The 14168-nt window shown below is 41.2% G+C and overlaps 1 protein-coding gene across 2 annotated transcripts in view; it reads right to left on the bottom strand.

Moving 5' to 3' along the window:
* Positions 1-7332: 7332 nt before the first annotated feature.
* Positions 7333-14168, bottom strand: part of FAM180A (family with sequence similarity 180 member A) — a 75571-nt gene continuing 68735 nt past the window's right edge. Inside the window, exons 2-3 of one of the 2 annotated variants that reach the window (XM_020792214.3) lie at positions 10017-10117; positions 7333-8990 (exon numbers count right to left, since the gene is read on the bottom strand). In XM_020792214.3, coding sequence (XP_020647873.1) covers positions 8634-8990; positions 10017-10117 — 458 coding nt within the window. In that variant the 3' untranslated portion in view covers positions 7333-8633. The remainder of the gene's footprint in view (positions 8991-10016; positions 10118-14168) is intronic. The other variant, XM_072999940.2, reaches the window with a different exon arrangement.

Below are 14168 nucleotides of genomic sequence, written 5' to 3'. Positions count from 1 at the left end.
AATTTATGTATATTGTAGAGAAAGTGCACTTATACTTTCCCAGGTTTCTTGCGATGGGGCATTTCTTCCTGTGAGCTGCTTTGGAGGGGGAGAGGTGGAGGAAGAGTGGCATATACTAGAATCCAGATGTTTGCATGTTTGTGTTTTTGGACTACAACTCCCAGACGTCCCAAGCCAACATGGCCCAAATATACACATCTCTAATATAGATTCATTAGCTAGCTGGATAGCTCAGCTAGCTAATGAATCTCAGTGGTTTCGGTATCTGGGCATGGAGCCAGAGTTGGGAGTTCAGTTCCCCACTGTGACTCCTATGAGTACAACCAGCCTCTGTGGCCTTGGGCAAGCTGCACTGTTGGAGTGGGTCCAATTCCAAAGGCGGATGCGGCGTTTGCCTCTCCAGAAGCTTGGAGTCAGATTTGGATAATGAAACTTCCAAGAGCACTTTGTTAGGGAAAACAAACCTTGGAGCCCAAGATAACAAGTTACACAGAGCCTCTTATCTGGTAGCTTCAATTCCTCCCCTTTATAAGCAGGGCAAAGATACGGATGTATAAAGAAAAACATGGAGAGAGTTCTGATAAGACATATAGCATAATATATTAGACTTGATATATTGGCATTGGTCAGACATATATACATGGCATTATATACATAGGCATAGATCTCTCAGAGCAACATAACATTCACAGAAGTAAACTAATGACCACTAGACTCACAACTCAGTGGCAAAGTGCTGTTCTCACTCTCTTGCTTAAATAGTGAGAGCAGCCTATCACTGCAGACATAGCAGCTGAATGTGGTTAACAAGCATTACCTAAGCTTGTTCCAGCTGCATGCCATCAGTCATCCCTTGACTGGACTTTACAGACATGACTTTGGCTTCCCACTACAATATTAAATTTAACCCCTTGTTCACTTAAAGGAACAAATCTTGACATGCACATTCCAAGGCATCCCCAGAAAAAGGGAATGGTAAGCCATTTCTGTTTATTCTCTTCCTTGGAAAACCCTGAAAAGGGCTGCCGTAATTCAGAATTGATCTGATGGCACATGGTTATTATTAATATAGATTAATTATGATTATGGTGGTGTAGGACAATTATATTTTCTTGCCATTTTCCTCTGGAATGCTTTTAGATGACAGAATAAATAGCTTCTTGGCTTTTAAAACAACAGTGGAAAAACGGTTTCACTGTTAATGAATACACCAACGCCAAACTTGGGCAGAGTTTTTAACAATATATAATGTGGGCAGAGGATCCCTTGAGGGTTAAATTGTCATACTAGAGAGACTCAAAGTTCCACATTGCCTCTCAGACTTTCCTTTCTTGCATGCTTTCCTCGAAGGATAATGTGATACGTTTCCCCCCAAAGTCATCAGCAATTAAGGAATTGTGCAGGACTAGATCTACAGCAGGTGCTTTATATATTATACATGATTGCTTTTTTAAATGGTTCATAAAACAGTGAAGAACAAAGTATAGGTGGAATATATAACTTTCATAATACTTCCAGAATAATTGGTACTCTCCGTTATCTTGTGACTTGCATCTATTTTCTGATCTCACCCCATCTTCTGAATTGTTAAAATTAAAATGTGCCATCTCTCCGTAGACCTAATCCTGGGTAACAAGGCTCACATTAATGGTTGGCACTGAGGGTCTTAGCTGACCTTAGCAGAGTTGTTTAACATTGCCATCCCTAACTGGGTTTCAATGGCTGAGCAAGGATTCGAACCCAGGTCCCTTAAGCCCTAGTTTGCCCACTCCACCACACTCTGCTCACTTCGTTGATGCTTGTTAGCACCAATTGTGCTTTGAATTTATCCTAAGTCTCTACGTTGTTTGCCTGCTCACACACAATTTTTCCACTATTGCTGAAAGACCCATCCTCATGACATCCCAAAGAGATGTCTCCAGTGACATCACAAGGACATGATGCTCCTGAAGTCTCAGAAGATGGGAGGCTTCTGACCCAGCAATTATAACTAGTCCCTATTGTTTTTTCCTGAGTGCTAATCATGACGGTTAACCTATGATCTCCAGGATGCAAAGCATTTGTCTGAAGGAAGGAGGTAGACACTATTCACAAATTGCCTTTGGTGAAAAAGTTTGCGAAATGGAGCTTTGGTGAAAATTACCTGAAGACATTCCACCAAAAATAAAAAATAAAAAAAGGAAACAGCTGCAAAGCCTTTTTTCTTTTGCATGGGAGCAGAAAGATCACAGCTTGTTTCGTCAACAGCAACATTTCTTTAAAAAAACATTTTGTTATTTTATTGTTGTCTTTGTTTTGTAAATACAACTCCCTTGGATTTTATGCAAGAAACCTTGATGTTTGGGCAACATACAAGGTTTTTGAACAAAATGTAACTTAAAAGAACACACACACACGCTTTTAAATTCAAAGTTCAAGATTTTTATGCAAAGTATGGATTTTTTTGTGCAGAAACAGCTTCTGCATTTAAAATTTTTAATGTTTTTGCAAATTTATTTATTTATTTATTTATTTATTTATTTATTTATTTATTTATTTATTTATTTATTTATTTATTTATAACCCACCTTTCTCCTTGAAAGGGATCCATAGTGGCTCACAACATTGAAAGGCAATATTTAAAGTTGAAAACAATTATGCAACGGTAGTTAACTTCATTAGAAGAGAATATTTAAAACTAAGAGCAATGAGTATAAAGAGGCATACCACATCATTAAAAGGTTTTTAGATTTCTGATTCTCACCTGCGACAATGAAATACAGTCAGTGATTTATATTTGTATTCAGCATACCAGTTCACAGAAAATAGTGGGAAATGGCTGCTGCCCTAATGTGGGCTTTCGAAGAAGCACCTGGCTGCCAGCTGTGTTAAGTAAGATGGGTCTAGACAGGCCTTTAGTCTGATCCAACAGGACTATTGTATTCTCTTGCAAAGGATCACGTGGCCCTCAGCATGGAAAGAACGCCATTCCAGAGTTCAGAAACGTTGCCTTTATGGACATCACCTCCCAGAATGCCTCAGAATGGTTGGGCCATGCTGGGAATTGAACCACAAAAAACAAGCTGTCTCCCATCCTTCCATGTAAACATGTGCTTAAAGATCCCAGTTCATGATCTATGAGGCCCATCTCTCTAGTGCCCCTAGACCAAGATGAACCTAAAAATGGGGCTTTTTAGCGTTCAGAGAAAAACAGGCAACTTCAAATCTGTGTTAGTGCATGGTGTGCCCCCAACATATATATGGAAGATTGGAGGTTAACTGCCCTGAACACTCTAGACATTGGTTGTTACTGACTGAAAATGATCCGATATATTTATTAATCATACATTGGTGCTTCTGGCAGAGACAAAGAAAAAAAAAGGATCCCTGGAAACCTAGAAGTAGTTGTTTAAAAAGAACAAAACAAAACATTAAATGCCAGCATAAGGGCTTCTAAATATGCTATGTGCTCTTCCACACACACACCCTCAGACTTGTGTTACTTATTTCTAGTGATAAATGTATCCCCAGTGCATGTATATCTTGAAATACTACTGTTTTATTTCTTCATTAGAGATTCTTTAGTAAATAAAACAGAACTATTGGGATGCCATGGCCATATTTTGTGCTTTTGACATTACCTACAGTGAAGAAGGAGGGTGGAAACCACAAAGCTAGGGAGGCTGTGCAAGTTATTTTGAAGGTTCATTGCTCTGGAGGGAGTCCCAGAGTGTTTTATGCTTTGTTTGTATATGCATTATTCAGAGAGCAAGGAAAGCTGGTGTTAAATCAACAACACTTCATTTTGACTGTGGGAGGCGTCTCGCTGTGCTCGGCTTCAAAGTTTATCTAAGGTCCTCTGAAAGGCTTGTAGCAGGCCGGCCCTCACAGTTGCTCAAGGCTCAGATGGAGGCAGGCACTTCAGTCAAGACATGCCGAGTGGTGTAGAGGGCACTGCAGGTGCGGCACCCTGGCTCTTCTGCAATGTTATTGGACAGAGTGGTGTGTTTGAGGATGCTCTGACTTCCACTCCCACTGTTAACAGGTTGTCTGCAAGCGTAGCAGATAATGTGGTTCCATTGTTAGTACTGAATTCAAGATTCACTGGGCAATCGAGCGGTCTGCCAGTGGCTTCTATGGTCGGAACAGAGAAGAGGTGCTACCGTGATCTCCACCTCAGACAACTTAATGTCTTGGGCTATGCCTGACTCATAAGTGTAGAAGACCACCAAGACATCTCTCTAAAACAAGACCATCAGAAGCCTAATTTCTTCCCAGGGTTCTATCAAACTAGAGTGGCAGATTTCACTCACATAAAACTAGAAATGCAACTCAAGAAGGATGGAAAAGAATGTTGTTTGCATAATATATCCAGATGCTGTCTCTTATGTCTGGATGCACATTTCAAAAGTGAGTGAGTCATTTAAACAAAATGTTTGTCTTTCTGACATTAATCTCAGTAAAGGGACTCTGACCTCTCTCTGTTCACTCTGCTGAGGGGCAATATTAAGGTTGTCTTGTGTGCTTTTTCCAAGAAAGGATTCCTTCATTCAGAAAACAGCAGGGGAGTAGTTATAAATGTAGAAGTACAGCTGTTCATCATAACACCCCATAGCCAGCTCCTCACTCTATGAAGAGACCCCCCCATAAGACAATTGTATTAGTCCATACCAACAGATGAAGAGCAAGTATTTTGTAATTTAATGGTTCTTAATGCCTCGTTCAAGCTAAAACCATCCTCCTATATCTTGTGTTATAGCAAAGATAGCTTGTGATAATAAGATGTTTCTTGGATCATCCTTTACTCACCGATTTCATGCCATGATTGCAGCTAAGCTCAGAGGGAACAGGGAATCCTGAAGGGGCTGGTATATTATCTAATTATTCCTGCTAATCAGAAAACCGCAGGGCTTTATTCATGAGTGTCAGCCCTATTATAGACTAGTTAGCCCTAGACTGAACTTCAATGGAGCGATTCTCAACCTGATTCTCCAGATGTTTTGGACTTTATCTCTTAGAATGCCCATCCAACATGACCAGCGATCACAGATTCTGGGAGTTGAAGTCTGACAGTCCAAATGTTAAGACCAAGAATGGATGATGAGCTGACACAGCCATTTGCGGTGGTGCCTGGCACTCCAGAGCTTGGAAATAGTTAATTAAACACTATGAATCAAGTGACATGCTGAAGCCATCCTTAACTGTGGTAAAATGGTGTCCTAGATCATGTCACAATTCACTATTATATATGGTTTCAGCAGGTCATTTTATTCATTATTCTTAAAAAACAAAACACCCTCCTCCAATACCTTTCCATGTTGTAACCCAAAACATTTGGAGGACACCCCTGTGTTAGAGTAAACTCTCTTTCAGCTGAGTGGGAAATTCTTGCACCCAACTGGGTATGGGTTTTGGTCCAAAACGATTATCCCTCTTAGGGTCCTACAGTATGAATCTGGCCTCCTGATGATGTCGTCGGCTTCCTCATTCTCTGGCACAAGCCAAAGAAAACCCAGCCACCTACTGTGGGCTCCCTGATTGGTTGTCCGTTGTGACCTAAACTAACATATCCCCTTCCTGGTGCACTCAGTGGGATTCTGAACTGGCCACAGAGTTCCTGTGTCACAAGACAGAAACAGCCAGGAACAGGGTACAGACACAGCAAGTGGACTTAGAGTGGTCATTACTGAACAGATGTCTGAGCCCACACAGAGTCAGTTCTAGGCTTGGAGCCATAGAGAGATACCAACTCTGCTTGGGCCTTTTCAGTCTGGCTGTGAGTGCACTGTTTTTGGACACAGATATAAATATTATTCTTCCTAGACCTTCCAAAGAATTTATAGAAAATAAATGCTGGCTCTCTGCTAGAGGAATGCAAATGGGTATGCAAAGGCCATTTATCACAAGGGAGCCTTGCTTAAATTTGTAGGAGCGATGAAGCCCACCTATCCCATTTTCTTTGAGTTCTATTTCTGATCATTAATTGAGTGTCAGTCCCTGGGTGTTGCAGGATTGCAATCCCCAGAATCCCTGATCATTGAGTGTAGGGGCTGAGAGTTCTGTGAGCACATATGGGAACCAAGGACTGAAGAACTCTTATCTAGTACAGAGAAGGCCTGGGTAACTCATCCCTCATCACTTGCACTGGGTTGCACCAAGGCTAAGCCCATTCTGTCACCGTCTGTGAAACAGATGATACCAGCTTGAAAAACATGAGTGTATATTGGGTGAGAAGGTTCTGCACTGTAGATATCAAATATCCATCAATGTCTGTTTTAAGTGAGGACAACAACAAAAACTAAACCTAGGGATAAATCCAGTATTAATCCTGCCTAAGAAGATGCATTTGAAATGAATGGGAGTCTCAACAAAGGCCCTTCCAATTTCAGTGACTGTACTCTAAGAAGTTTACTGTTGCATTTAGCCCAGGGATGAGGAATGCATGGCTCACCTTGTTGGACTGTAATTTCCATCATCCCTCACCACTAGGAATCCTGGATAGGGCTGGTGGAATTTGTGGTCCGACAGTATCTGGAGGACCAAAGGTTGATTCCATTCCTACTGTCCAAGACTTGCAACCCTGTGTGCACTTACCTGGGTGAAAGGCCAATGGAAGACAATTGAACTTGATTCTGAGTAAATGTATTTAAGATTGTTCTGTAAGAATATGCTTTCAAAAGTAAGCTCTCTCAAAGAATTCAAAGACTGATGGTTGTTGTGGGTTTTTCGGGCTCTTTGGCCATGTTTCCATCACTGGAAAATACAGCCTGCTGAAGGTCAAGAACTCTACCCAGCCACAAGGACCAGGGATCATTGCACAAAAGAGACCAGCTAAAGACAGCCATCAACTACAGTAACAGATAATCTTTCCCACTTGTCACAACAATATATCCACAACAAAAATATGCTGATCACCCTATCTCCTGAAAAGGACAAAAGATGTTCCCACAGCTATAAATACTCAACTCTCCAACAAACAGCAACAGAGCATGGACAGAGTTCCTACTCCAGTCCTCTGAAGATGCCGGCCACAGAGACTGGTGAAACGTCAGGAAGAACAACCTTCAGAACACAGCCAAAGAGCCCAAAAAACCCACAACAACCATCAGATCCCGGCCATGAAAGCCTTTGCGAATACAAATTCAAAGACTCATGCATTTTTTATGAAAGCAATTGCTCTACACATATGTAGAGGGAATACATTACTGTCGGATGAAAAATAGCGACCATTTTCTTCCCACAGCTTATTCTCTTCCTTATTTTATTTCCAAAGAAAAGCACCCTGCATGTCACCCTTCTCATTTTAACAATTAGAATGAAGCGTAAACACACAAATAAGAGGTCAATAGTGGCTTAACCAGGAAATAGCATTACTTGAAGCCTTCCACCTCTCCTCTTCTACATGGCCCGTGCTGCTTCTCCCATCATAGCTGCTCAAGAAAAAAGAAAAAGTTCAAGGCCAGCCTTCCCTGTAGGCCAAGTCTGTGAGGAGATACAGAGCAGACCTGTATATACTACACAGCCTACCCTTCACCTGCTAAGCTCCTCTGCTTTCCTTAGGTAAAACGGTAGAAGATATTATCAGTGTAATATCTGTTGCTCACTGGAAGCACAGATTCTAAAGCTGAGATTTCAATACTTTGGCCATCTCATGAGAAAACTCCCTGGAAAAGATCCTGATGTTGAGAAACTGTGACGGCAAGAGGAGAAGGGGACGACAGAGGATGAGATGGTTGGACAGTGTCATCGAAGCAACCAACATGAATTTGACCCAACTTGGGGAGGCAGTGGAAGAGAGGAGGGCCTGGCGTGCTTTGGTCCATGGGGTCATGAAGAGTTGGACATGACTGAACAACTAAACAACAACAGCAACAACAATTACCAGTGTTGAGGTATGGTCACTCTGGTCAATCTCTGTATATGATAAGTCTCTCTCTCTCTCTCTCTCTCTCTCTCTCTCTCTCTCTCTGTGTGTGTGTGTACTTTTATTATGCTTCTCAGGCAAATATATTTTGTGCAGGTGGGAAAATGATGTTTATTTGGAGAGGTCAGGATGCTGAAAGCATTTAGAATAGCTCAGGGGGAAAATATGCCACAGTCACTATTCCTACCATCACTAATACCAAGAAAACTCTGCTTCATCTGAACCTAACCTAAGGCATAACTGCTGGATAGTTCAGTGGTTTAGCTATCTAGCTGTAGAAGCAGAGGTTGGGAGTTCCATTCCCCACTGTGCCTCCCTGAATGTGATGATGATCCATAGGGTCTCTTCCAGCTCTGCGGTTCTGAGATTATTTATTATTAAGAACTTTGGAGAACATGGTCATCTCTCCTGTAGGGAACTGTGCATACAACTGTGCTCTGTATAAGAAACTGGACATTGAACCAAAACAGAACAGTGGAGCATTCTTAATGCATTTCCGTTTCAGAAGTAAAAGCAGGCTGGGACTCCAAGATCCATGAAGAAATTCAGATGGGTTGAAATCTGGAAGTCTCTCAAGAAAAGCAATAGAATCAGTCATTTCTCTACAGTTGGTTTTACAACAGGTACCCTCTAGGAGGAGCTGGAGAATAATAAAAAAACTTTTCATCTTTTGCAGTCTTAAACAATCAAGCAGAGGCATATGCATTTCCTATCAAAGCACATTTATAGTCTATAAAGTCCTTTTAGATGATGGTGTTTGGCTGGATGAGACCATCAAGTCATGTTTCAGGGCCTTGTAGAGGTCCACAAAGGATTCAGTCCAGATGTCTTTCTGGATCCCTTGGGATTTTGCTGCCCTGTATGCTACATATACCATGGTCAACACTATCCTTTCAAAATCCTCTTTCTTTAGCATCCCAGGGTAGCCCAGCAACCTGGCATTCAGCCTACGAATGTCTGTGATGCTTTTGGGGATGACATCATTGCACAGAGTGTCAAATGCCGTCGTCTTCCTCATGGAAGCCAGCTCCTCATCTTTGACAGAGATCTTCAGGTCATCGTTGATTTCCAGCTCGCCTAGAAGAAACTGGGACAGAGATACAGAAGGTCAAATGGCAGGCAGTAAATCTGGGTCTGGAACACTGCATCACTTCAGGCTGCAGTGACAGAATAAACTGACTGAATGTTCCTCCAGAGAGGGGAGGAAAAGGTTGTGTACATGAGTTGAAGTCTGAGCTGCTAGTGTAGTGTAATGGGCAAATGTAATGGACTAGGACTCAGAAGACCTGGGTTCAAATTCCTGCTGGGGTGGCACTGGTAAAATCACTCCTTAAATATCTCATGTACCTGTTAGGATTGCCAGTAGTGTAGTGTGTCTTGATGGTACATAGACAAAATGAGATTGAGCAGAAACGTTCCAGCTTATCCTTAAGGGAACATAAGTCAGAACATCAGTCCATCTAGTTTAGTGCTGACTACACTGATTTTCCCAACCCAACAATGGACATAATGGAGATTTAAATCTGGGGTTTTCTGCACTCTGCAGCAGAGCTGAGGATCTTCTCCGATGTGTCCTTCCCCTTAGTTCTCTGTCTGTAGGAATCTCCTTTTTTTTCAAAGGGAGTATCACAGAACTTTAACTTGCTCCCTAAAACTGGACATGGGTTTACCAAATCATTGTACTAAATTCCCTGCAGAATTTGGCCTGTTCTAATATTTTATTGCAAGCTGCCCTATTGCTGTATTCAAGGGGCAGCATATAAACCCAATCAAATGACTGATTTTAACTTAAAGTTGTTGAAGTATTAAACTCAAGTGACAGGCAAGATAAGAGCCTTGATTTTCTTCCTGCAGAGGCTGAATGTGTGAAACTGGAGGAAACTTTTAAAAAACACAGCATAGGAAGCAGGTAAATCAGTGCTATGAGATCCTTGTGGTAAGCTCTGTATTGCTTACACAGAACTAAATCAGATTGATTCAAAGAAGTTGGGAAAGATGTCCCAAACCAAGCCAGGCAGATCTGAGTCTGAATCTGAGAATCAGATCTTATATGGCGTCACTGATATGATCTTGGCAAAGAGAGATGGAGAATGTTGTCTCATGCATACTGAACCTCAAACAGAAGATCCACATCATCTTGGGACTTCTGAAGCACTGGGTTAAGAAACGCTGCTGAGGACCTCTTCACTCGCTGAGCAGATGGGAAAAGTGTTGCTGGAAGAAGCAAGATGGGAAAGATATTGTCAGTGATCATTGTATCATATGCCTCTTCCAGCAGAGTTCCTTAAATGTTATGTCTTAAATTGATACCCCTCTTTTCGTATTAATGATATTCCTCTATGTAGCTAACAATCTTCTTAAAATAAGATCTAGTAGGACCCTCATATCCTCGGGGGGATCGATTCCAAGTCCCCCCAGGGATGCTGAAAACTGCAGATTATAGCAAACATTCTAATAGTGACTGCTATCCATAACATGGCCTCTGGTTCCCTTTAGTGACCAGTTCTGGTACCGTCATCTTTAGAAATTATGTTTCTAGGATTTTTCTTTTAATATTTTAAATATGTTCAGATTGTGGATACATGAATCAGTGGATACTATGGATAATGGGATTCTACTGTAAACAAATTAAGCCAGGTTTAACTAAAATAACAGAATCAAATAAACTAATCCACATAAGAACCATTAAAATTAAGAAAATACATTAAATGCTTTTCATTATTTCATGTTTCCCAGCAGGCAGAAATTCAAGGACATATTATAATACGATACGATAAACCTTTATTGGCATTAGGCAGAAACTCAGGGGAAATAGATACAATCAACATTAATGAGGAAGTACAAAATCATGAAAAGTAATACGTATTACCCAGAGAAATGGGGTAAAGAAGAGTTCAACGTTATGAGGCAACAGTGAGTTTCAAAATGGCAGTTAAGTAGTTTGCCACTGCCTCACTGAGGGGAGCACAGCAATCACTCAAGAAAATAGGGAGAAGATCAGGAAAATAATCCGAAAAGGGAATCAGCCAGTGGTCTAAAAAGAGTTTCCGATGGGAATAATATTTAAACCACACGTGTTGGGCTTCTGAGTTTAGGTGATCAAATCAAGCCCAATCTCTATTCCACTCCATTCAACTTATGATTCCTTTGTAAGTTTGTATCCCAAATATTGGCCCTTCAGTAATAGGTTTATGAAGCATGATTTCAGTGTGATCTTTTGGACCTTCTTTTCTTCTGCCAGGTGCGCTCAAGTGTTTTGCTGCTTGTGGCAAAGAATAAGGAGATGCCACTCTCCACCATTCTCCTACATGACCACCACCATCTGCTGCCTAAGATGACTGCCTGTGACTGTGCCTAATAGTATGGCCAACCCTCTCTTGTGCTGTCCTTTGAATTCTGCTTCCAAGTTGTGGCACTTTTCACTTCTGCAATTTCAACAAACCGAAATTGTGAGGTATTAATTGCTAAGTAATTAAAACTTAAGTCACTCAGCAGTTATTATGTTTATTTGCTAAACAACTGCTGGCAGGAATTCAGACAACAATGATCGCGTTAATAATGTTTAAAGCATTCATCCTGGGGGGGGGGAAACAGCCTCATATACATATGGACGCGCATCATCTAAGGAACAGCCACATCAATCTGTTGCAGAGACTAACATTTCATGGACATCTGAAAAGGTGGATTTTTATTTCACAACAAGTAGACCACAACAAATATGTTGAGTTTTCAAACTGCCAGAATACACTTTTATGGTTGGGAAGGGCATGAAGGAGAATATACATAACAAATAAATGATAAAGGAGAGCGCAGGTATGCACATGCTTTGCATATGCTAATTGATACATATGGACTGGCTGGGTAGCTCATGAGTTAGGTATCTGGCTGCAGAGGCTGGGAGTTCGATCCTCTACTATGTCCCCTGGGAAAAGAGCCAGCCTGTATTGCCTTGGGTAAGCTGCACAGTTGCAGAGCGCCCCTAGAAGAAGAGAATGGTAAACCACTTCTGAGTATTCTCTACCTAGAAGATCCTGAAATGTGTCACCATGACTCAGAATTGACATGACGGCACACACTTATTATTATTTAGTTGGCACATATAGATTCACAATTAACAATAAAGGACTAACATTCTACAGTACAGTGGTGCCTCGCTTTACGATTGCCCCGCATTACAACGAATCCGATGGTCCAAATGGGGGGATTTCACTTTGTGATGATCGGTTCCCTGCTTCGGGAACCGATTCTTCACAAAACGACGTTTTTCTAACAGCTGATCGGCGGTTTAAAAATGGCCACCGGGTAATTAAAATGGCTCCCCGCTGTGTTTAGGGATGGATTCCTTGCTATACAGGCAGCGAAAACGGCCGCCATATGGAGGATCTTTGCTGGACTGTGAGTTTTTACCCCACTGGAACACATTGAACAGGTTTCAATGCATTTCAATGGGGTTTTTTATTTCGCTTTACGATGTTTTTGCTTAATGGCGATTTTCCTGGAACGGATTATCATCGTTAAGTGAGGCACCACTATATTGTGGTTTTGCACTTGCATAATGCAAATGGTGTACCTTTTGGAGGTGATTTGCCTAAAGTTAAAAAAAACAGGCTATATATTATTAATTGCACACTGAATTTGTCGCAGAACAGATAACATCTGTTCCGATTTCTTAAGACCATTTGCCTGCCAATGGCATTATACTTGCAGACGTAACTAGTAGGATTTTGGCCGTTGTACAAAAGTAGAACAGCATAGTACATTTCACCTGAGCAGGGAAAACTGGCCAAGTGACCAGTGTGTCTGCCCCACCCGTAGTGAAAATGTAAAGAATACCTGCTAAATTCTTTGTTCTACTTGATTTAGGCTGTCTCAACCAGATGTGACACTGTAGCCAGAAAATATCAAGCCCTGCAAGATGCCTTTCCTCCAGGGATTAAGAGCATTGTTACGAATTCCACAATGTACACAGACAATACTGTACAAGACTGGTGGTCTTTCATTTCCCTTTAAAAATGGAAGAACTCACACAGACAGAACGAGCACAGAAAGAAGAAAACGCACATTCCTCGGATGATGATATTGATCTTCGAAAGTTTACACAACAAAGCAGCGGGCATCATTGTTTTGTGCTATGTCTATTCATACAATCATAGAATAATGGAGTCGGAAGGGGTCTAGAAGGCCATCAAGTCCAATGCCATACTCAATGCAAGAATCCAAATCAAAGCAGATCTGACAGATGGTTGTCCAATTTTCTTTTGAATGCCTCCAGTGTTGGAGCGCTCACCACCTCCCAAGGTCATTGGTTCCATTGTTGTACTGGTCTAACAGTTAAGAAGTTTTTCCTGATATTCAGCCTAAATCCAGCTTCTTGTAACTTGACCCTATTATGACATGCCCTTCCCTCTGGGATGATTGAAAATAGATCCTGCCCCTTCTCTGTATGTCCACCTTCCAAGTATTTAAAAAGTGCTATCATGTCTCCCCTCAGTCTTCTTTTCTGTTATTTGAGGCAAAACATAATTTGCACAATTTTGCTTAATCTGTCAGAAATATATGTCTTGTTCTCTGTCACTGGAAGGCCAGCACCACAAAATACCTCACTCCCACAGAGCTAGAATATTAATTTTGCAGTTCCTCATCCTCATGAGCAAAACGAACAAAGATTTAAATCTTTAGACTGGATCTGTTGTCCTGGTGTTAAAACTTGATGGTCAATGTCAAGATCCTTAATTTCTCTTCTGGCGAGTTTTTTTTTTTTTTTTAATCGTTAAAATGGATCTGCGTTGGAATCACCTTCCTTCAATACAGGATGTCTTCCATTTGATGACTGCCATCTGGAAAGGAAGACATGTGGGAGACCTTTCTGATTCTTCAAAAAGTCTTGTGACACCCCAAAAACTGACACATTTTCTTTGGCATAAACTGCATAAAGAAGTGTGCTGAAGTCCATTGAAGCTTCTTCCAAGTCACATTTGGTAGCCTTTAAGATGCCACAAGACTCTGTGTTTTTTGCTGCAACAGACTAACAAAGTTACTTGTCCAGGAACTGGCATTCTCACTGTTGCTGCAAGAGTCCAACATGTTTCCTGTGCTCCACTGTTGATGATGGAGAATGTAGAGTTTAAAGACACATAGCTGGCAGTCCAGAAGATAAGTATATCCTGAGTGAGGAGGGTTTTTTTTAAAAAAGTTTAAAGCAGTTATAGGGCCTCCAGGATCAAAATGGATCTGCTGCTCCTCAAAATGGGATATTTTAATCCTT

This window comes from Pogona vitticeps, chromosome 5, assembly GCF_051106095.1.
Source record: "Pogona vitticeps strain Pit_001003342236 chromosome 5, PviZW2.1, whole genome shotgun sequence".
Taxonomy (NCBI): domain Eukaryota; kingdom Metazoa; phylum Chordata; class Lepidosauria; order Squamata; family Agamidae; genus Pogona; species Pogona vitticeps.
This window is presented reverse-complemented; position numbering and strand designations above follow the sequence as displayed.